The 25,002-nt window shown below is 37.6% G+C and overlaps 1 protein-coding gene across 4 annotated transcripts in view; it reads left to right on the top strand.

Moving 5' to 3' along the window:
- Positions 1-25,002, top strand: part of UBE3D (ubiquitin protein ligase E3D) — a 90,533-nt gene that overhangs the window by 45,805 nt on the left and 19,726 nt on the right. For 2 of the 4 annotated variants that reach the window (XM_070733131.1, XM_070733133.1), the window contains 3 exons: positions 619-788; positions 15,511-15,649; positions 17,366-17,430. In XM_070733131.1, coding sequence (XP_070589232.1) covers positions 619-788; positions 15,511-15,649; positions 17,366-17,401 — 345 coding nt within the window. In that variant the 3' untranslated portion in view covers positions 17,402-17,430. Of the gene's footprint in view, positions 1-618; positions 789-15,510; positions 15,650-17,365; positions 17,431-25,002 lie in introns of those variants that run through there. The other 2 variants (XM_070733132.1, XM_070733134.1) reach the window with 1 other exon arrangement.

Genomic DNA, 25,002 nt, shown 5'->3' with positions numbered 1-25,002 from the left:
CACAAGGAATTTGTTTCCGGTGCTTAATAATAGTTCCACTTTCATTTATTTCTATTTGCGCTTGCTAATAAACAACCTTTAAAGCCCTACATGGCATGGGACCAGATTACCTCCGGAACCGCCTGCTACCGCACGAATCCCAGCGACCGATAAGGTCCCACAGAGTTGGCCTTCTCCGGGTCCCGTCGACTAAACAATGTCGTTTGGCGGGCCCCAGGGGAAGAGCCTTCTCTGTGGCAGCCCCGGCCCTCTGGAACCAACTCCCCCCGGAGATAAGAACTGCCCCCACCCTCCCTGTCTTTCGTAAACTACTCAAGACTCATTTATGCTGCCAGGCATGGGGGAGTTAAGATATTCCTTCCCCCAGGCCATTACAAGTTATGCATGGTATGTTTGTGTGTATGTTTGGTTTTATTATAAGGGTTTTTAGTTGTTTTATTAATTGGATTTCTACATGCTGTTTTTATCATTATTGTTAGCCGCCCCGAGTCTGCGGAGAGGGGCGGCATACAAATCCAATAAATAAATAAATAAATAAATAAACCTGAACATAGTAAAATTCTGTATGTTGATTAAGCCCATTAAAATGTGACTTGTAAGAATGTCTCTTATTCCTAGATCTGGGTACTGAATTGTGACACGCTGATGGTAGAAATGTCAGAAAACCCAGTTTCCAAAAATGTTTTTACATTATTTGAACCTGAGCTGTCATCTCCTATGAGGCCTGCTGAGATTCATAAGGCTGTTAAAGTTCTTTACCATCCTTGTACTGAGAACAGAAACAAGGAGTAAGTACTGATTCTGCATATTTATTTTTTAAAAACGTTGCAATAAATTATCTTCATTCCTAAATGTTTTATATGGTATAATTTCTGAAATCCAGTGTCTTCTTAAATCTATTTCACAAATTTCTTCAGTCATTCTAAGTTATTGTGCGGTGTATACATATGTGTATGAATATGAATTTATATGCTACTGTCCCCATTCAGAACAAACATCCACAATGTAACTCAGATAGATAAATAATATAAAACATGGATATCAAATCTGTACAACATCATTTAATTGTGTTTTGATATTATTGGTTAGGGTTTGTTCTTTTCATAGACATTAAAATTAAAATGCCTATGATAAGAACAAACCCTAACTAATAATACAGAACACAAATTATAATCAATATTACTGTAGACGCCACATTAATAGCATTAATATAGTAATGAAATATCAACCAACTCTAGCAAAACAACAGTAACTCACCCAAAGCCCTTCCAGAACAATTCAATATATAAAACATCCTTAAAAACCATCACATTGGGACAAGCTTATCACTAAAAGAATGTAATTTCTCAGGGTTGGAGACGTTACAGAAAACTGCTATGTCTCCAATTCATCTACTCTAATTTTACAAACATGAATAGAAATGAAATGTTCTTTTCTGTATTAGGTGTGCACAATAACGTGTGTAAAAACTAAAATTGATTAACAGGCTATTTTCACCAGCTTTTGGATGCTTACACATAGTCCTCTAATGAGTTGCTTTTTAAAGTAAACAAGTATGACCTAGGAAAGTTGAATGAATGCAAATGTTAGTACCCTTGGTTTTTTATTTTTCTGTTAATTTTCTGCTTAATTTAATAGATTTGAATTCTGAGATTTTAACAAGAGAATATTTTTGTTTCATTTATGTTTAATGTAATGTAGTAAAGAACCATTAAACCATTAATCTGGAAACAGCAGACCACAATGGAGAACGTTTTAAAACAGCTGATAAGTTGGCTGGATTCTTGTCAATAGTTTTTTAAAAATATAGCTGCCTTTTTATTTTTAAACATCCTCTGTAATTCATATTTGTGTAAAATCTTTATTTCCTATTCTTACTGTTTTAAGAGATGATTTATAGCACCTTAGAATATGTAACCAAGCAACTATAGTGTGTTTGTTTGTTTATCTGTTTGTTTGTTTGTTTATTTGTTTAATTAATTAATTAATTAGACTTCTATGCCGCCCAATCCCGAAGAACTCAGGGTGACTTACAACAATGTAAATTACAAATAACAATACTGTACAAAGAAGTTAAGAAAACAAAAAAAAACCTTCTTCATACCTCATACATCCTGGAATTTTATTGAAATCTGGGCATCTGCGTTCATATCAAAAACTGACACTTGCTCAAGGAATAGAGAAAGAAACAACGTTAGATAAAATACTACTGGGGCCAGATGAGAAATCAATAAAAAAACTTTACCAATATCTGCTAAGCTACAAAATGGAAAGGAAACAGTTCAAAGAGACAATGATGAAATAGACACAAAACTTTGGCTATAATATTAACTTAGAGGAATGGCAACAACTTTGGAGCAGAAATAAAAAATTGACACTAGCCACAACATATAAAGAAAATTGGTATAAAATGTTCTACTGATGGCACAAAACACCAATGCAATTAGCTAAAATTGATCATAAACACTCTCCAAAATGTTGGAAGTATAAGATAACTAATGGGTCATATTACCATATGTGGTGGTTCTGTAGCAAGGCAAACATATACTGGAATAGAATTCAAAAATAGCTAGAGAAAATATTAGAAGTGAAGATAGAAAAAACATCCAAATTTTTATTGGGAATAACCCATGGAAAATATGAAAAAACCCAATGTACTTAATTCTGCACATAATAACAGCAGCAAGACTACTATTTAATAGAAAAGATTATGACTTGCATGGAAGTGGACAAATTAACAATGGAACTAAAAGAAAGAGATGAGACAGGAAACTATAAGAGCTGGAGCAAATTTTATTACTGGTTAGAAAAACAACAGCAACCAAAAATAGTCAAACAAATTAAATGATAGAGATAGAAAGAGAAAGAGTCATCTAAGCAAAATCTATAAACGCTGTTATGTATATAGTAATAATAATAATAATATGTGTTGGTAATATGGAATCACTATAATATGTAATAAGTTATAAGCCACTACGCATCTGATGTCTTTTTTAAATGTTTGTCTATGTTTGTTTATGTGTGTTTTTATCTAAATAAAGAAAACTTTTTATTTTTAAAAAACTTAACACTTGCTGAAAACAGGAATTTACAACAACGAGAGAATAGTGTCTCTTGAATCTATAAGATGTTGTTAGTCCTTAAAATCCTATCTATGATGGTCACTCAGATATTTTAAGAATTGTGACTCTAAAAATATGAAACATGCCTTGTTTCCTCTCCCTAGGCTAGTGTGATGAGCTATAGAATATCCAGAGAGATGTAGTTGAAAAAAAAATGGGTATTTTTTCCTGGGAAAAGTAGAGATTATGTGGAGACAGGATTGTTCAAAGTCTATTATGTAAAGTATTTATTAATTTATGCTTTATTAGGCTTGAAGTTGGCACAGATATTTTACTAAGAATTAATTGTAAAAGACATTGTCTTGAGAGTTAGTGAGCTCTTTTTTTCAGATTATTAAACAGTGTCTGAGCATCCATCTATTGGAGAAGTTGTAGCTTAGGACAGCCAAAATATATTTTTTCATAAGCAAGAAATCTGCAAATTGATGTATTTCAAATACTGGATATTTTGGGGATTCTTTCCTATTCATAATGGGCTTGTGAAAGTATTTACAGTATAAGGTTTATGGACTAGTTTTATAAGAAAATTAGTAATTACAGATTTGTGGATGTAAATGCAAACTTTTTCCAGGATTCCTAATTAATATGGCCCAGAAGTCATGACTCAAGATCCAAAGAGTTGTACTATATTCTCAGTACACCTGGTAAATACTAGATTAGGGGTAGTTGATTTGAACGCTTATGTAAAGGGTAGGCAATCTAGTGACAATAGATAACCAATGGGGTCATTTCTTTCTTGACCTTATTTTTTAGATATTTTAAAGAATGCTTGTGTATATTGAAGCCTTTTTAGGAAATCAAAATAGTGGCTGATTCCAGCTCAATCTTAGTTTGAAAATATATTCACTCCCCCCCCCCCAAATAAACAGAGGCTTAGAGCAACATAGAAGAGGGGGGCAGGTAGCCCTCCCCCAGATTGCTTTCGAGTAAGTGAGTTGTGGCCACAAACTTCATAGCATCCATTTTGTGAGAGTACTCATAAGAAATTCTGTATACAGTGGTACCTCGTGATACGAACCCCTTGTTATATGAACCCGGGGTTCGAAATTTTTTTGCCTCTTCTTACGAACTTTTTTCAGCTTACAAACCCACCGCAGATCGCAAGATGGCACTCTGCTGGGCGCCGCCGCCCGGCTGTCACCTTTTAAAACAGCCGGGGGGCTTCTTGGCGTTCTCCCAAACCTGAACCCAAACTTTTCGGGTTTGGGTTCGGGAGGCCGCCGAGAAGCGCTGCCACCAGGCTGTCACCTTCTGAAACAGCCGGGGGGCTTTTCAGCGTTCTCCCAAATGCCGAACCCGGAAGTTCAGGTTCGAGTTCGGGTTCCGGAGGCTGCCGAGAAGCCCCCCGGCTGTTTTAAAAGGTGACAGCCAGGCGGTGGCGGCGCCCAGCGGAGTGCCATTTTGCGATTTTTTTTCTTTTTGCACGCATTAATCGCTTTTACATTGTTTCCTATGGGAAACAATGTTTCGTCTTACGAACTTTTCGCCTTACGAACCTACTTTCGGAACCAATTAAGTTTGTAAGACGAGGTATTACTGTAGTTCCAAATGTGCCAACACCCCCCCCCCAAAAAAAATAAAAATAAAAATAATTCTGTGAATTTCATTCAGGATGTTTATAGATTCCTGTCCAGAATTTGCACAGAGAAGTTACTGGGACCTAGTCTGTGAAATCATACACTACACAATTTTTCCATATCCTGTCACAACTCACTTACCAGAAACTCATGTTTCCATCACTGTATACCACACAATGTAATGATGAATGTTCTTCTGCGTTCGTTTTTATTGAACGAGCTTATTAAGTAGGGAACATGTGGGCTTTTTGTTTTCTTGATGTTTGTAAATCTCCTAGCAATTACTAAGCGCTTCTGTAATTTGAAAAGACATTATGAAGGAGGATGTCACATAACAAGTTCGTAATACATTCAAAAGCATTCGTGGAGCTCTCAAAACATTGTGTATTCCAAAGGCAGAGTTGCTTTTATTGAGCTGATATTTTTCATCTGCTTGCAGTATAGAAAGCAGCACATTTCCCCCCAAATCCCATCTTTGTTGTCAAAAGTGGGCTTGCATCACTGATTGGAAATGACTGTATTTTTCTTTGGGTATCAATGAGATGAATATAGCTGCCGGAAAATAATTAATTAATGGCATTGCTTATAATCCATCCTGTCCTAACGGGCTCTAGGCAACATACCAATAGCAAAACAACAAAATAGAAGAGAAACATAATAAAACCCACCACACTTTAATTGGATTAAATGGGAAAGCTGTGTTATTTACTCCAACAAGGACAGGCTAAAAATAAAAAATAAATATAGCTAGAAGATGAACAGTCAAAGTACACAAGACCCATTAAAATTAACAACCTGCTGTTTTATTGATCACAAACTAGCTCCAGAGAAATGAATACTCTACTTCCATTTTCTGGCAAAAAACATCCATTGGGTATAATGTAGTTTCACTTAATGACTGTAATGTTTGTTTAACAGTTGGCACAAAATGGTCATAAAATTGAGCACGGTCACATGGTGACTTGCTTAATGACTGGACTGGGATATGACCATATTTCTGGGCTCAATTGTGATCATACATCAAAGACTATATGAATTGGAGTCTTACTCCCACTAACCTTACCAGACCTGGAGAAAGCATTCCATGGTTTGAATATTACTACTGGAAAGCTTTCCAGTTCTTTTCCGAAAAACAGCTAGAAAATTACTTTTCACAGATCCCAATATAATGAGATAAAACAGATGCTCTAATGTTCTAAATAATTTGGGACATTATTTCCCACCCAAAACTTTGAATCTACTTAGAAGTGAGAAAAAAAATTCCTGACATTTAGAACAATCAATGGAATGATTTGCCTCTAGAAGTTGTTGGTGCTCCAACACTGTAAGTTTTTAAGAAGAGATTAGACAAGCATTTATCTGAAATGGTATAGTAATGGTGAACCTATGGCACGGACGCCACAGGTAACACATGGAGACATATCTGTTGGCACTTGAGCCATTGTCCTAGCTCAGCTCCAATATGCATGTGTGTGCTGATTTTTGGCTCACCACAGAAGCTCTGGGAGGGCATTTTTGGTTTTCAGAGAGCTCTGGGGGGATAGGGGAGGGCATTTTTATCCTCACCCCAGCTCCAGGGAAGCCTTTGGAGTCTGGGGAGGGTGAAACATGAGTCTACTGGGCCCACCAGAAGTTAGGAAACAGGCAGTTTCTGGCTTCCAGAGGGCCTCCGTGCGGTGGGGGAAGCTATTTTTGCTCTCCCCAGGCCTTGAATTATGGGCATGGGCATTCGTGCATGTGTGATAATGCACACGTACACTCTTTCAGCACCTGAGGAAAAAAAGATTCGCCATCACTGGTATAGGGTTTCGTGACTGAGCAAGGGGTTGGACTAGAAGACCTCCAAGGTCCCTTCCAACTCTGTTATTCCATTAACTGAACTGTAACATGAACTGGTAGTTGACAGAGATCTAAAGCAGTGTTTTTCAACCAGTGTGCCGTGGAGAGGGGCGGCATACAAATCTAATAAATAATAATAATAATAGTTGTGGTTTTTATTAGGTAAGCAGCTAAGGTTCCTAATAGTTGGGCTGCCTTTATAATTTTGTTTACTTGAAAACTAGATTATTATGTCTGAAAAATCATCTGTTATTAGCTACTGTTTGCAGTGATGTATCATAATTGGCTGCTTTATATCCATTTCAAATAGCAGAGCACATGAATTCTGACAACCTCTTCCCCAAGGCGACATTAGTCAGTGTGAGCTCAAACTGCTGGGTCAACATTTCCTTCTCCAAAGCCATGCAAGAGTGTAAAAATTTTATGAGGTGACTTTAACAAGACCCACTGGGATTTGGGATTATTTGTTTTAAGTTCTTATTAAAGAGAAAAAGTTTTGTCTGTGTTTAGGTGGGTAAAGTAAAGTTAGTTCAAGGCAGCACTGTTGTTATAAGGGGATAAATTTGATAGAGAGTATTTGAATTCAAAGAGAACTCTTTCTTTTTAGATATGCAAAGTCTATTTTGCCAGAATAAGTGTTTAATTGTGATAGCATACCTTAAAGTTCTAAAGTTATTTATAGATTAATAAGAGCAACCTTTTTTGCTTGAAAACAATCTAATAAAGGGATTTATTATTTATTTATTATTTAGATTTGTATGCCGCCCCTCTCCGCAGACTGAAATGCCCATTGAATTTTTTTTCTGTAATATATTCATATGATATTATATTTGGAAAAGACTACTGCCTCTCAAGAAAATCAGATTGGGATCATGATGAAGAGAGTACCTTATTGGGTGGCTGAAAAAAGACAGACCAAAAAGAAATATATTTTCTCCTTCTGTCCAATCCAAAAAGGAGTAAAGCTGATACAATCTATTTAAAAGTAGAAGACAACCTTGTTTTGAAATACATCTCTAGTACTAATAATTTCATTGCTCAGTTTGGACAATGGTTTGTTGATTTGTGTCACCTAAACTAGTTTGGGATTTGTTTGGGATTTGTCTCTCTTCCTACAATGGACATAGTAACTGGTAATGTCTTTCAACAACTACATGGGTTTATTGAATAGCTTGCAGCTTAATAAAAAGGCCACCAATTCCAGCACAAGTGCCCAGAAACATCAACAGTTGATTATGCGATGAGTAAAGAGATTAAAGAGATTAATGGGATAAGCAAAGTGATGTCCAAATTGGGTTATTGGGAATGAGTCATATTATCCTGCTATATTAGGAGGGTTGTTTGTTGATTAGGACAGAGCAGGAAAGTAAAATCAGAATCAAATGAAGAATTTTCGGTCCGGGAACAGTACAAATGTGACTTTTTTTTCAGCAAGAAAGAAGCCCCCCACCCCCCCAAAAAAATTCTCATAGAGAGAACCCCTGAAACAATCCAAACTCATAAAATTTCAAGTTTCAGATATGCAGGGAAAACTTTTTACAGGGTCTCAAAGTTCGAAACAGCACCATGTCACTGAAAATAAGCACCATTGATATCAGAGCAGAACTTTAATAATTCTTATGGTAGGAAGCACGTGGTCAAAATGGCTTCAGGGTTGAAGTTAAGTTACTTACAGGACCGCCTTCTGCTGCATGAATCCCAGCGACCAGTTAGATCCCACAGAGTCGGCCTTCACCAGGTCCCGTCAACTAGATAATGTCACTTGGTGAGGCCTAGGGGGCCTTCTCTGTGGGGGGCCCGGCCCTCTGGAATTAGCTCCTCCTGGAGAATTGCACTGCCCCCACCCTCCTCGCCTTTCGCAAAAGTCTTAAGACTCACTTATGCCACCAGGCTTGGGACGATTAGACCTCAGCCCTCTGGCCGACGAATGTTTATATGGCTGTTGTTTAAATGGGTATGACTGATTTTTAACAAAGCTGGGGATTTTATATTGTTTGTTTAGTTTTTAACTTAATTGGATTTACCTATTGTATTTGTTGTTTTTTATATATGTTATAAGCTGCCTCAAGTCCTCGGAGAGGGACGGCATATAAATCAAACAAACAAACAAACAAACAAACCAATCAATCCAATATCTTTTTAGATTCTAACACACTATATAGGTTTTTGGCTCATTCACTTTTAAGCGAACTCTTCCCGCTCACTTATTCACCCATCACTCCAACCAGCAAGACACATCTTAAAAGAGTTATTTTCCTTACCTAACAATTGTTCAGTTGCAGGTTGCACCAATAGAATTGAAACTTCCTCCTGTTTAATCATTCCTACTCAAAAACAATTAAAATTGCAGAGAATGCAAGGTGATCTAGCCATTTACATTTTGCAGTAGATGAAAAAAAAGTAAACGGACGATCGTACATCATATTTTTCACCTGTCAAACTGAAAGCCAATGAGAAAATATTAGAAGCTAAAGTCCATCCTTGGAGTGAAAGGGCTAAATTAATTAGCCCCTCTTAATCTCTCTTATAGCAGAAATTATATTAGATTCTGACCAGTAATTTCCACTTAATTTAAACTTGAGCATTATTACAATTTTACTTCTTGTTTGGAAAAGAGAGGTTGAGAACTGTGATGTTTTCTAATCCCAGGAAGTTATCTCCAGACACTGGCCTACTAGTACCTTCATCCATCAGAATGACCAGTTTATTGATTGCAGGGTGTCATTACTCATGTCCGTCCGGCCATTCTGTTTTTCTCTAACATACTGCTGCTGGTCTGGAGTGGAATAATCTCACACATATTCATTCTGGTGTGATCCTCTTTTCATGTAATAATATTTGTAAATCACATCATAACTGCGAAGCAAGCCTTTCTATTAAGCTGTTTGTTAGCCATCCACACAAAAATGGAAACACCTTGGAAAAATCATCAAAATATCTTTTAATATGGTGTTGGTCCACCTTTTGTGGCAAATACAGCCTCAATTCTCCAAAGTATTGATTCATACAAATTGTGAATTGTTTCCAAAGGAATTTAGCCCATTCTTCAATTAAAGCACCCTCCAGTTCTTTTAGAGACGATGGTGGTGGAAATCGACTTCTTACTTGAATCTCTAAAATCGACCATAAATGCTCAATAATGTTGAGGTCTGGTGATTGTGGTGGCCAGATGAGATGCTGAAATTCATTAGAATGTTCCTCGTGCCATTCTTTAACACTTCTTGCTCTTGGATTGGTGCATTATCATCTTGAAAGATGGCATCCCCCTCTGGAAACAGTTCTTGGACCATAGGATGAATTTAGTCGGCCAAAATTCCTAAATAGTGATGGATGTTAATTCTTCCATGAAGGGAAATCATTGGCCCGGTGGATTTCCAAGAAATAGCACCCCAGATCATCACTGAACCCCCGCCATGTTTGACGGTTGGGAGAAGGCAGTCTGGATGAAATGATTCTTTTGGCTGTCTCCAAACGTAAACACGGCAGGAGGTCAGAAAAAGGGTAAACGATAATTTGTCAGAGAAAATCAAATTTTGCCTCTGCTCGAGGGACCATTTCTGGTGGTTTCTACACCACTCTAAATACTTTGACACATTTATCTTTGAGAGCAGAGGTTTCCTAATTGCAGCTCTTCCGTGGAATCCAGATTTGTGAAGCTCCCTTCAAACAGTTTTTGTGGAAACTGGGTTCTGTATGTGTCTATTGAGCTCTGCAGTGATTTTAAGAGCTGTGGTCTTGCGATCCGCTCTAACAATTTGCTTTAGAGTCCGATGGTCTCTCTCAGACAACTTCGACTTTCAACCAGACCCGTGCTTGGCTGAGGACGTTTTCCCTTCTCTTTCAAAAGCAGTCATTACCTTTGAGACATTACCTCTTGAAACGCCAAACATTCGGGCACTTTATGTTATACTAGCACCTGCCATTCGAGCACCAACAATTTGGCCTCTTTGAAAGTCTGAGAGGTTTGCCATTTCTAGGTTATAACCAATTTCCTTAAATTTCTGTAAAAAAAAAAAGGTAGTTTAAAAAACATATCAAATAACAGATTTTTTTAAAAAAAAAACCATAAAAATATGTCAAGTTTGGATTGATTTGAACATGTTCAAACATTATGATGCCAAAATGTCAAGTGTTTCCATTTCTTTGTCCACCCCGTATGTATTTAATGTATTCACATGGGTTACATTTTCCTCATCTATGAATGATCTTAGATTTAAACGGTTCTGTGTTCTTCCTTATTTAGTCTCAGTATTGGCCAGGTCTCTGTTCTGTCCCACTGTTCTACTCAGCATCTGAGTTTTCTATTTCACACGCTCAGTTTAGATGATGTGAATGTATCAATCAGTGTTCAGTGTAGTTTCATTGTGTCCTCATTTCCCTTCTGCTGTGGTTCCTATTTTCTTGAAGGTAATGCCCCATTAGAATGTTTGAAGCTAATTCAAACTTTCCCTTACTATTTATTGGCACCGTTCAATTTTCTCCAAATAGAGAGTAACCTTTCACATCCCTCAGAATTTTTTCCTTGATTTTGAATGTTCAGAAAACCATTTTATTTCCTCTACCCCCAAATCAGGTACCTAAAATTAGCTTCCAACTCAATTAAAAGACTATCCAATTAGATTCTGGGCAAATGGCAGTCCAACCTCTTCTTTAAAACTTCCAGTGATGGAGCACCTGCAGCTTCTGGAGGCAAGCTGTTCCACTGATGAATTGTTATCATTGATAAGAAATTTCTCCTTTTTTCTAGGTTCTCTCTTGAAAAGCTTCATATAACTTAAATCTTTATAATTAATATCACCTTTATATCTTCTTCAGAAATTCAAGGGTAGCTCTGTTGTCATTTTGACCCAGTGATTTATTTTATTTATTTTGAAAACTTTCCCCCACTCCCTTAATCAAGTAACTGGGTGAGTAACAAAACAGAAACCTACATATGAAAATAGCAACAACAGCAAAAAAGCCAAAAAAAGATGACCAATAAAAATAATCAACTCATCAAAACAGTCAAACAATGCATGACAAAACACATTCAGTGGGTTACCCTAGCACAGGGGTAGGTGTTGTGGTTAGCTCTGACCCAGCTCCTGCCCCAAGGAATGTGCAGGTGGATGTGGGGGAAACATCCACATGCCACAGGCCTGTTTTGCTCCCGATAGAATCTGCCAACGAAGTCTCCTCTGACCAAGGAAGCGTGAGTGACAGGGAAGAGGGGAGTTTGGCAGACAGCCCAGCAGGAGATCAATCTTCCTTATCATCCCTGGATTCTGAACAAGAATTTATGACAGACCCACACATGCGGAGAGTGATGCATAGGAGAGAACAACTGAAGGATTATTACGGGAGATAAGTGAGGCCACCGGTGGTTGGGTGGGGCTGCTGTAATTAGTGGTACAGATAAAAAGAGCAGCGTGCTGATTTAGCCTTGTGGAAGTTTATCTGATTCATAGTTTCACCAAGATTGTGGTTTTGCTATTTCCCTGTTCAAGACTGTGTGTGGACTTTCTGGACTTTGGAATTGGACTCAATTTCCCAGTTACTGGGTGAGAAATTGGATTTCATTTAATCTGTGCCTTGCGTGTACCAGAAAATCCCTTTGACATTTAAAAAGGGAGTTTGTTCTGCTTTTCTGTTGATAAAGACTTTTGGTTTCCCTTATGTCGTGTGGTGTGTGTCTTTCTGGACCAATTACCCTGTAATTACGGGCGGCTGGGACACGCCGGCAGAACAGTAGGCAAAGTTGGCTCTTTTATGACATGTGGACTTCAACTCCCAGAATTCCTGAGCTAGCATGATTGGCTTAGGAATTTTGGGAATTGACATCTACAAATCATAGAAGAGCCAACTTTGCCTACCCCTGCCCTCGCATTCTGACTTTGAAGCCAGAGAGAAGAAATAAAGGGTTTTTTTTGGCCAATTGGATTGGGGCAATCTGAACCCCACAGGAAAAGCATTCACATAAAATCTGATTTGATTTATACCTCCTACTTCCCCCAGCAAGATAAATGGGAAACTTTCATCGTGTCCAGCATTTTCTCCATCTTCTTCCATTCGCCTGGGGATTCTTGTTTGTTTAACCAGCTTGGATTCTTTTCTGGGAAGTTTGAAAGCATACTCACTCTGTTGTAGTAGTAATTAACTTTCATAATATTGCACTATTGTTAGCAACCCCTCTGGGCTAGACACTTCTCCGAGGGAGATGAATTTCATAACGTCAGCCTTAGCTTATTTTTAACAGAGGCAGAAGTGTTGATACGTTTTGGTTTTTAATCTCTTGACATCCCACCATAATGGGGCTCTATTCATCAGTGCATGCTCCAGAAAGCTGTATAATGAGCTGCTGTTGGAAGAAGTGAGATTTGTCATCATACATCACTCTGCAGGGATTGTATGCGCAGGATAGGTTGCCCAAGTATGGTGAATACAAACACATTTTTAATCAAAGGGTTCAGCATATAAACTCATGTAAACCTCAAGGATCTGGCTGAGGCGTAAGCAATTTACAAATACTTGGAGGATGTTTTTCATTGTGTACTCCATCGGAGCAAATATCATTTTTACCCTGTCAGCTGGTAGTGGCTGAAGTAACAATAACAGCATTTTTTTAAAAAAACTTTCCTAAAACCTGGAAGAATTACAAATCCTTCGATGCTTTTGAACTGAACTCATTCCACTCTTCTCTCCCTATCTTCCCACAAATATCAAATGTTTTTGTTGAAACCCAAACCATGGATATATGTGCCCTAGTTGTATCTTCTTAGCTACAGCATTTCATTCTTTACACAGTTATGACAATATCTACGAGACCGCCTTCTGCCGCACGAATCCCAGTGACCGGTTAGGTCCCACAGAGTGGGCCTTCTACGGGTCCCGTCAACAAAACAATGTCGTTTGGCGGGGCTCAGGGGAAAAGCCTTCTCTGTGGTGGCCCCGGCCCTCTGGAACCAACTCCCCCCCGGAGATTAGAATTGCCCCCATCCTCCTCGCCTTTCGTAAGCTCCTTAAAACCCACCTCTGCCATCAGGCATGGGGGAACTGAGATATTCTTTCCCCCTAGGCCTTTATAATTCATGCATGGTATGTTTGTTTGTAGGGATGTTTGGTTTTACAATGAGGGTTTTTTAGTTGTTTTAGTATTGGATTTATATGATGTTTTTTTATTACTGTTGTTAGCCCCCCCGAGTCTACGGAGAGGGGCGGCATACAAATCCAATAAATAAATGAATGAATAAATGAATGAATGAATGAATAAATAAATAATAATTATATGCTTGAAATACAAAAGAATGTTATTATTTACAAGATAGCAATAGCACTTAGACTTAAACACCGCTTCAAAGTGCTTTACAACCCTTTCTAAGCAGTTTACAGAATCAGCTTATTGCCCCCAACAATTTGGGTCCTCATTTTACCAAGTTCAGGAAGGATGGAAGGCTAAGTCAACTTTGAGCCTGCTGAGTTTTGAACTGCCAAATTGCAGGCAGCCGGCAGTGGTCAGAAGTAGCCTGCAGTATTGCATTTTAACCACTGCACCATCACAGCTCTTGAAAATCAACAGGCTATTTTATCAAGCTGTGCCATTCTTTTAACCAACCTGCCATTGTCCCAGAAGTCGCAAAGACGTCCTAACATGCCTTTGATTTGCTTCTCTTTTATGCTCCATATTCATCATTTCTTATTGCTCTGGTCTCCATCCAGTATTTTTGGGCCCTTTATTAACTTATGAATTTTAACAAAATGATTTGTTCAACAAGAAAAGCAATTAAAAAAAGATTTTAAATCATACTTGAAAATTGAAGTATTAGTGTCTCCTTCAAGTCAGTTTCTCTTTCTGATGAACAACTTTATTGATGACGTCTTAAGAGCCTTCATTGCATGTAGCTCGCTACTCCTATAAATGGAATACAAAAATAAATATGATTTGCAACCCAACAAGACAGACGCAGACTTCAGAGGATAATCAGAACTGCAGAAAAAACAATTGCTGCCAACTTGCCTTCCACTGAGGTCCTGCATACTGCATGAGTCAAAAAGAAGGCTGTGAAAATGTTTACTGACCCCTTGCATCTTGGACATAAACTGTTTCCACTCCCACCCTCAAAACGTTGCTATAGAGCATTGCACACCAACACAACTAGACACGATAACAGTTTTTCCCCAAACGCCATAGCTCTGCTAAACAAATAATTCCCTCAACACTGTCAAACTATTTACTAAGTCTGCACTACTATTACTACTAGTTTTTCTCATCATTCTTATCACCCATTCCCTCCCACTTATGACTGTATGGCTGTAACTTGTTGCTTGTATTCTTAAGATTTTTATTATTATTATTGATTGTTTCCTCATTGCTTATTTGACCCCTATAATAATAAACCTTTATTTATAATGCCCTTTTAACAACGTGAATAACAGCAAGCCATATACAACTACCGAAGACAGACGGTAGGCAATACACACACTTAACTAAAACGCAACTAATAAAACCACAAAACTTGTTAAAAACATTCCCAATCTCTCCAATGTCTTCCCCTCTTGCTGATCCCTTCCCTGCCGAACATAAGTCCCTCGATGGTGTATACCAAAATAACTAGGTTGCCGAGTAATTTGGCGTGTTTGAGCACAGGGCCTTAAATACCATCAATAACAGTTTATAGTGGGCCTTGGCTCAAATTGGCAACCTATGACAATCATTAAGTGTTCTACCTCATGATTCTTGACAAATGTATATTTTCTTTTATGTACACTGAAAGCATATGCACCAAAGACAAATAAAGAATTCTATTCTATTATATTCTGCATTTATGATCACATGCCATTGCTTAAGTAATTGAACAATTATTAACAAGAGAGCAGTATATCCATTGCTTTATTTCTGTGTAGTTAAACCTGTTTATAAGCAACATTTATTGTTTTCCAGTTTAAATTGCCTGCATATTACATTCACAGGTAACAGAATTCTTGTTTCATTTCAGTCTTGCTGATGCATGGAGAGAAGATACTGGGGTCTCTCCTCTCACATTTCCATCAAAAACCTGTTTGGAACTTCTATTGGTACTATCTCAGAGCAATGCTTCGTTGCCTCCTTCTCTTCGCTGGATGAATTCTTTTCAGGTAAATAAATCGTATTCTTTCACATCATATTTTAACACTGCAAAAATAAGCTTTGGAATCTAGATATTTATCCAAATGGAATAGTTAATAATAGCAGATGTTTCATTGACCTTTCTTTGCTCTCTTCGTTTTGTACCCAATTATGGTTTAAATAAATCATTTTTATCCATTTTTATGCCCCAAACAGAAGATAATGTGAAATTGAAGGTAGTGTTGTATTCACCTATTTAACCTACTGAAAATGTTACATTTTTTTCCTCCTTTGTGCAAGACGTGTTGGGTGATTCTGCTCTACCTTTTGAGTGATGCTCATCAGCATCAGTCATACAGCCTTGTCTTTGAATGTGCTCTTGGAAGATAAATTTCCAAAGCTCCATTTACTCATTGTGTTGGGAAATTCCTTTGTGTTCTATCTACTTCATTTCATAATTGAAGAAAGCCCAAAAACCCAATGAATTCATCATGCTTGTGGGCATCCCCCCCCCCATTAGTTACTAGCCATAACTAGTATTTCTGCTTATCAATTTAATCCAATTTAATAACATGCTGATCGTTGCTACTGAGGGAAAGCTCCGAAGTGCAGTTTTGCTTACGTGCTTGTTGTGGTTAGCTCTGGCCCAGCTCCTGCCCCAAGGAATGTGCAGGTGGATGTGGGGGAAACATCCACATGCTGCAGGCCTGTTTTGCTCCTGATGGAATCTGCCGACGAAGCCTCCTCTGACCAAGGAAGCGTGCGTGACAGGGAAGAGGGGAGTTTGGCAGACAGCCCAGGAGGAGATCAATCATCTGTATCATCCTTGGATTCTGAACAAGAATTAATGACACATGCACACATGCGTAGAGTGATGCATAGCCGACAACAACTGAAGGATTATTACAAGAGAAAATGAGGCCACCTGTGGTTGGGTGGGGCTGCTGTAATTAGTGGTACAGATAAAAGTGCAACCTGGTGTTTTAGCCTCATGGCAGTTTATCATTGTTTCGTCAAGATCGTGGTTTTTGTGCTGTTCAAGATTGTGTGTGGACTTTCTGGACTTTTGAATTGGACTCAATTTCCCAGTTATTGGGTGAGCAATTGGACTGCATTTAACCTGTGCCTTGTGTGTACCAGAAAATCCCTTTGACATTTAAAAAGGGAGCTGTTTCTGTTTTTCTGTTTATAAAAACATTTGGGTTTTCCTTTTATCGTGTGGTGTGTGTCTTCCTGGACTAATTACCCTGTAATTATGGGCGGTTGAAACACACCGGCAGAACACATGCTATTATATGTTTTGTTACTGCTAAGGAGGCACGGTGGCTCAGTGATTAAAAATGATAAGCTTGTCAGCAGGACAGCTGGCAGCCCAGGTTTGACACCCAAGCACTCTGTGATGGAGTGAACTCCCATTACTTGCCCCAGCTCCTGCCCACCTAAGCAGTTTAAAAGCATGCAAAGGTGAGTAGATAAATATGTATCACTTCATTGGGAAGATAACACGTTCTGTCCTTGCAGGCCAGAAGATCATAGAAATATTTCCAGACAATTCTTTTTTCAAATATTTTGATGAAGCACTGCTCCCTAGAGTTGGATACGACTGGAAAAGTATTAAAGTACCTTTACTATTTGCTATTACTTGCTAAAGTATCTTTACTACAAGTAGAGTTCTGGCAGAGTATGATGAACCTCAGTTTTTTTCTCTAAAAGGGAGAACCTCAACTCCATTTCCTCTATTTTAGGGAAGCCATCAACCCTGCCTCAGTTGGAGGATGTAGCCATGATAGTGTTTCTAAACCATTTGGGAGAAAGAGTCAGCACCAAGACATTGGACTGAGCAAAGGAAGCCTGTGGCTCTTTAAAGTTTCTTAAAACTTTAAAGCAGAAACTTTAAAGTTTCTTAAAAGCAGAAACAAAAGCTGGGACAATAATTCTTAAATTAAGTGTTAATTCAACTTATTTCTTGAGCTTTATCATTTGCCAGAGCTCATGCCTTGCAAATAAGCTAGAGGAATCTCTCAGATTTGCCCCTATCTCATTCTCACAGCATCCATCCATCCATCCATCCGTCCATCCATCCATTTATTCTATCAATCTTACCTCAATATAACTCTGGGTGGATTTTGCTAGGATGCCAAACTTCACAGGATCTACTAGAATGCCATCTTAACTTTGTTTTCTTTTCAACACGGTTCTTGTACCAGATGGTAAAGGGAGAGTGCATTTGTCAATTTATCTAAAAAGCACTTTACCTCTTGCAATCTTTGGGAATTTTTTTTGGCAAATGCTCCAAAAATGTACAAACATTGCTGTGTTATTTATAGCAAAACGTTGCTGACTTTAATAAAACCCCAGGTTCATATGATAAAAGATACATTCTGGATATTTTATCTGAGGCCAGTTTGATTCCTGTTTCAAACAGAAATAAGAATCCTCCCTTTGGCTTAGCCCTTTGGATACCATCATTTAAGGGTGGGTGGATGGGTTTAAAGGTACTTCCATATGCTTGCATAATAAAATGCTGAAATGAACCTAGCTGGCTTGAGGGAGTAACTTCCAATAAATGCAAGATTCAGATAGGAATGCTGTTTGGAAAAGAATATAGTCTTCTATAGTTGGGGAAAAGTCACTCCTAGGAGTCATTCTGTTAAATTGGATAATAATAATAATATCAGATTGAATTTTTTGCTCTTATTCTATTTTGGAAATACAGTGTTTATTTATTTATTTATTCCCTCGATTTTCACGGGGGATGCGTTCCGAGACCGCCCGCAAAAGTCGAATTTCCGCGGAGTAGAGATGCAGAAGTAAATACACTATTTTTGGCTATGAACAGTATCACAAGCCTTCCCTTACCACTTTAAACCCCTAAATTGCAATTTCCCATTCCCTTAGCAACCATTTAGATTATTACTCACTCTGTTTATTTATTAAAGTTTATTAAAAATATATTTATTAAAGGCAAACAAATGTTTGGCAATGACATATGACATCATCGGCCGGGAAAAACCATGGTATAGGGAAAAAACCCATAAAGTATTTTTCAATTAATATTTTTGAAAAACCGTGGTATAGACTTTTCGCAAAGTTTGAACCCGCGAAAATCAAGGGAACACTGTATATAACTTGTATGAATGAATAAATACAAAAGAAGCAACTTTTCATTACTTTATCTCATATAAGAAGTTGAAAGACACAAAGAGGAAATACAGGATTTCCCCCCTAAACTATTCCTGAAACACAATTTTAGAGCCATGTCAAGATTTTGTTTTAATAAAAAAAAAACTGGAAACCATGGTTCAAGGAGCGAAATGAATCACTAGATTTGACAGATCCATAAAACCTCAACATAAATATTACTGCCATTCCTCTTAGAATCAATTTAGTCTGTTTAGATTGTGGCCTGATAAATGACCACGGAATCTATATATTATAAGACATTTTCTTTAATGCAAAACACTAGGATACAAAACTCTGCCATTACTCAACATACATATGTGTGTGTGTTTGCGCGCGCACACACAGCATGCTATCCTTAGCTCCACTGATTTTACATTTCTTGCCCCAAAGAACTAATGTACTGTACATATACATTTTCTGTTATGAACAGCTTAAAGAGAAATCAAAATTATAGCCTTTGGAACATTACATTTTTTCTCCTCCCCCACTCCCAGTTTTATATACCCTTGAAAGAAAACATCAATGGTCTATTTAATTCCAGCAATCCCTGTTTCATTTTGAAACCTTCAGAGTTAATGTCAGGCAGATACTAAAGTGAAATGCTTGCTTTTTCCCTGACAGGAATGTTAGGAGAAATGTGTTAAGTTGTCTGATGTAAAAATTCAATCTCTGAAAAGATTTTGTGCTTGAGTTCTTGTTTGCTTTGGTTTTCTGTAGTCTAATGTAAAGTGAAGTAACTCTGGCAAAACACCAGCAGAATTTGTTTGTATTTCATGTGTTTGCTTATCTTATTACATTGAAGCTTAATTCTAAAGAATCACTATTTTGGGCTGAGAAGTTTATCAGTTTAATAAATATGCTTGGAGATTTTCAATACTAATACAGATTTTATTCAATGTAAGCAGAAATTTCATCACTAAATGTTACTTGATGAAATGCATCACAGACACAGAATTTTAAAAAAAAGGAATTTAAGCAACAACTGAGAAGTGTAGAGATAATTTGTGATGATGTTTGGGAGTATAGATTCAAAAGTGGGGCTTTAAAAATGTTCTTAATAAACTGGTTCAGTTTAGATACCTGCTTTTTTATTCCCCTTCATTTGTTGCATGTTGTAATGGGAAATGAGAAAGATCTTGAGAGACAGGGTGAAAAAATGCTGCTTAGGAAAGGACCAGATAAGAGATGGAGTAGCCCAAAACCTCTCAAAGGATGGAGAAGAAGACACAGAAAGAACATCTCTAGCTTCTCAGGTTGTAAAGGAGATGGTGAGGGATTTGTACTTTCAGATATGCCATATTCTGTTAAAGTAGCTTTACAATAAATTAGAATTAGCTCACCTGGTCATATTTCTTCTCTGGTCCACCTGGGCAGGGCAATATTCGTTGACTTTACTTCCAAGACCCTACCTGGGATTATATCACCATTTCCTTTATATCCAATGAGGAAACTCACTAAACTCATTTATTAACAAACCAGGAGAGGGGAATTCGGAAGGCAAGTGCAAATCTTAACCCCAAACTATGAAACAGGAAGAAAGAGAGTGTATCCTCGGTCACACATTTTCACCAGCAAACATTAGTTTTTTGGGAAAGCCATCTGAATGGCAATCTTTTGTTCGTTTGTTTTTAATTTCCCTTGAATGTTCTCAGGAAGACCAAACTGGATATGAGCACAAGTCCTATAACGAAGAGGAGCTGGAATATGATCACTTGAATGCAGGTCCTTTATTCCAAGGAAGAGATTCCATAGCCAAATCTCACGTTTTGTTTTCCAACATGTTTATTACGTTTATCCGCTCAGAGTCCGTTTCGGAGTGAGCAGCATATAAATACAATCAATCAATGTACCAGCTTGCCAGTTTCAACAGAAGTAATCTGAAATTTGGCAAAAGGGCAATTTATCTAATCCTTCCTGTCTCAGTAGAAATCATGACTGATTCTCACTTGAATGCAGGAGAAGCAGCAAGTATTCCCTATATGTAGCTTTCTTCTCTGTTGTCTCTTGATGCAAATGACTTGAAATCATGAGCAAAACATTAACATACGGAGCTTTTTCAGTTAATATAATGTTCTGGTTTATATAATTAGCTCCAGCTGTAACTTCTATAAAACCCCATCATTTCTAATTTTAAAATGGATATTCTATTTTTTTTAAAAAAAAGATCTGAATGTTTAAATTCCCCGAAAAAAGAATAAGGTGGGGTTTTGGAGGCCAGTGGATGCTCCTTTATTAAGCATAAAACAAAAAAACAAAAAAAACCTACATCATACCAATAGTGCGGTTTTTATAAATGAACAAATGTGTTTATAAAGTGTTATGTTCGTTTAAAAGAAATAAGGGAAAAATCACTGATTGGTTAAGACGCGGCTTGGTTTAGATTGCCGCCAAAAATAAACGGTTGTCAGAAAAAGTTTCCCGCGTTAAGAAAAGGTATAAATAGGGCAACGGATTAGCCGTTGCCCTTGTTAGGAGTTGATTGTTAGAACTGTTCTACGTAAAGTCTTCTGAAATAAACCTGTTAATACTGAAGCAGCCTCCGGTGCAGTGATTTAACATAAAGATTCCTGAGATTTTTATTAATTGGACACATATGCTGCCCTTCTCCGTGGACTCATGGATTTTAAAGGATATGACCCTCTTCTCCCATCCATTTGCATTTTTTGTTAAGAGACAAAGCTGCTTTTCTGAAATCTCATCCCAAGTGACACATAGTTGATGGGTCCCCCCCACCCCACCTGAAAGAAAATGTGCAATATTACTGAGACTGGTAACACACTGCAAGCTACGGTTGTAAAACTAAAAAGCAATTTGGATGTGATGAAGGGTCCTGAGCTGGAGAAGAGACGTTATTAGACATGTCTTGTATTTGTTGAAGTACAAGAAATGCCTGGGCATATTACATCCTTTCTTTGGCTTCCTCGGAACGTTGTCTCTGACAGCCACATGTAACATGTCTGTTCTCAATGAAGTCAAAGAAATTACACGCTGTACAATATTTATTTAATCATAGAAACATAGAAGACTGACGGCAGAAAAAGACCACATGGTCCATCTAGTCTGCCCTTATACTATTTCCTGTATTTTATCTTAGGATGTGTATATGTTTATCCCAGGCATGCTTAAATTCAGTTACTGTGGATTTACCAACCACGTCTGCTGGAAGTTTGTTCCAAGCATCTACTACTCTTTCAGTAAAATAATATTTTCTCATGTTGCTTTTGATCTTTCCCCCAACTAACTTCAGATTGTGTCCCCTTGTTCTTGTGTTCACTTTCCTATTAAAAACACTTCCCTCCTGAACCTTATTTAACTCTTCAACATATTTAACTGTTTCGATCATGTCCCCCCTTTTCCTTCTGTCCCCCAGACTATACACATTGAGTTCATTAAGTCTTTCCTGATACGTTTTATGCTTAAGACCTTCCACCATTCTTGTAGCCCGTCTTTGGACCCGTTCAATTTTGTCAATATCTTTTTGTAGGTGTGGTCTCCAGAATTGAACATAGTATTCCAAATGTGATCTCACCAGCGCTCTATATAAGGTCATTAATATAACAGAATTACGAAGCAAGTTTAACAGATAGCTGTGAGATTTTTAAATCAACGTTCAGAACGAAAATAATATACTGCTGGAAACTCTGATAGACCTGTTAACAATCGAGAACTGCAACTTGGTTTTAAGCAAGGCCATTAAGTAAAAATGCAATTGTGCTGATCTTATTTCAGCTTTCCTTTCTTCCCCAGGCCTGCAAAGATTGCAAATGTGAAGATTGACTGCAAAGTTTTTCTTTTCTTTTTTTTTCTATTTAAAAATAATTTTTATTACAAAGATTAAAAAAGAGCAGATATATAGTATTTTACATATTATATCATTTCAGAGTATAATTATTATTTGTATGGTTGTTGTGCTTAAATTCTAAGATACTTTATACAGAGTTGCCCCTAGTTCCCCCTCCCTCCCCGTTGAACTGTTGACCTAACAGTTCTATTTTTTCCTTTTGATATCAATATTACGGTATCAGCGGTTGTCACACATTTGTTCTATCATACAATTAATCTAAAGTCAGATTGGATTGATCTTGATTTTGTATCTCGGAATGATTTTAAGAACATCTTGTTTATTTACTACCATTTGTGAGCCGCCCCGAGTCTTCGGAGAGGGGCGGCATACAAATCTAATAAATTATTATTATTATTGTTTTTGTTTTTGTTTTTTCGTTGTCTCTACCCAGTCATAAACTTTTTTCCAGATTTCATAATATTTTGATTCTTCTTTATTTTTGAGTTTTTGGGTTAATCTGTCCATTTCTGCACAGTCATATATATATATATATATATACTTCCTGACCATTTGTTCAGTAACTCTTCCAAATTATGATGGTGCTGAAAAAAATAGCATTACAGGCCCTTTACAAGAATTTACCACTTTTGCATCATGCTGTATTCATGTGATCACCATTTCGGTTAACACACATCCTGTGTCCGGCTTAAGTTTTCCCCCCCCCTTCCTTGTAGAACATAGAGATTGGAAAGCAGAATTGCAAGACACTAAGCTGTTGCCTTTCTACGCATTGAAAGCAGTATGACTGCCAACAGCCTGAGACTAGGAGCAATGGACATGCCATGCAAACAGTTTACAGTACTCCCTTGAAATCTCTTTCTCTCCAATCTCTCTGCTCTGAGAGATGGGTAGGGAGAAAAAGCAAGCCCTTTATGTAGGCAACCTCTCATTTGCTTGCCTTTTCCCCCATTGCCAGCATGATTGCATTGCTTTCATTGCGTAGAAGAACAAACAATTTACTCTCTTGTAATCTACTCCTCTCAAATCATTTCACTCTGAGATGGGAGAGATTCTCCACAACCTTTTTCAAACAACCTTTTGCCAAAACCCTCTATCGAGTGGTGGGATTCAACCACCACTCGGGAAAATCGGTTGTTAACTTTCTGAGTAGTTTGGTGAACTGGTTTTTGGAAGAAATCATTAGGGCAGAAAACCAATTGTTAAATTATTTGAATCCCACCACTGCCCCCATCACTTATGGTTTCTAGCTTAACTCTCCCAAGATTAATTTTACTCAGAACATTGTCTCTGTGGCAATGAGGGTGCAAATGTTTCTCTTACTTAATCTGTATAAAAGTTCTGAAACTTCTTTTGGGAGAAAAGTTTTCCAGTGTTCTTGCTTTACCTAATGGGCAGATTCTGATATAATCCTATGACAATAATTTGTAGAATTAAATGTGACCTGAGACTAAAGTCTATAGTAAGACTACAGTTAGTCTTGTTAGGGTTATATTTGACCCAACATTTGCAAGCCCTCTCCCCCAAAAAACAGTTGTATTGGTTTTCCTCTGCAAATGCTAACACCTAACATTTTGATACTGCAAGTTAAAGCCAGCAGGACTACATCAACTGAGGTGCAGGAGAGAGATACCGTTTTGTTCTGTGTTTTCACCTTAATGAGGATTTGTTTTGGGTTTGTTGGTGCCTTCAAGTCAATGTTGACTCCTAGGGACTGCCTGAACTTGTCCCTCAGTTTTCTTAGCAATATTTTGGAGGTGGGTTGCTTCTCTTTTCAACAGGGCTGAGAGTTGGCATTGAGACTGAAGTGAGACTAGAACTCACAATCTCCCAGTTTCTAGCCTGGTGTTTTAACCACTCATATGAAAACCACTCGTTATCAAAAGTTGGAGACTGATATTGCAGTGTTTTGTCTTAACTTATGATCTGAATATTCTTTTAGGATATTCTCTCTGTGAATATCGTACAGAAGTTAAAAAAAGATATATCACATTTGTTGGTGTTAGTTTATTAAGGAGGCCCTTTTTAATACAATGCATATTCATCACTGCCCTTGCAAAATAAATTTACAGCTTTTGGATTAACTTTCTGAAATTTTTAAACAGATTTTTTTTCATTTTAGTATCCCTCTATCTGTCACTGTCATTTCAATATTTCCTCTCAAGAGAAGAGAAAATGTGAGGAATGCTATGTGAATGAGGTTTGAAAACTTGGATAAGGCTTTCTGGTAAACTGACTATAATGAATCCTCTGTTTCTAGTTGCATTTCTCTCACACACAGTTAATAAAAGTACTTTCAGCTGTATTTTTTCCTGAGTAGTAAAGCCATCAGTAAAGCTCAAATTTAGGTTCCTTGAGGGTGGCTTGAGGATATATTCCATTAAGAGATATTCTCAT

The sequence above is a fragment of the Erythrolamprus reginae genome, chromosome 1, assembly GCF_031021105.1.
Source record: "Erythrolamprus reginae isolate rEryReg1 chromosome 1, rEryReg1.hap1, whole genome shotgun sequence".
Taxonomy (NCBI): Eukaryota; Metazoa; Chordata; class Lepidosauria; order Squamata; family Dipsadidae; genus Erythrolamprus; species Erythrolamprus reginae.
The sequence above is the reverse complement of the archived record's forward strand: the minus strand, read 5'-3'. Positions and strand labels throughout refer to the sequence as shown.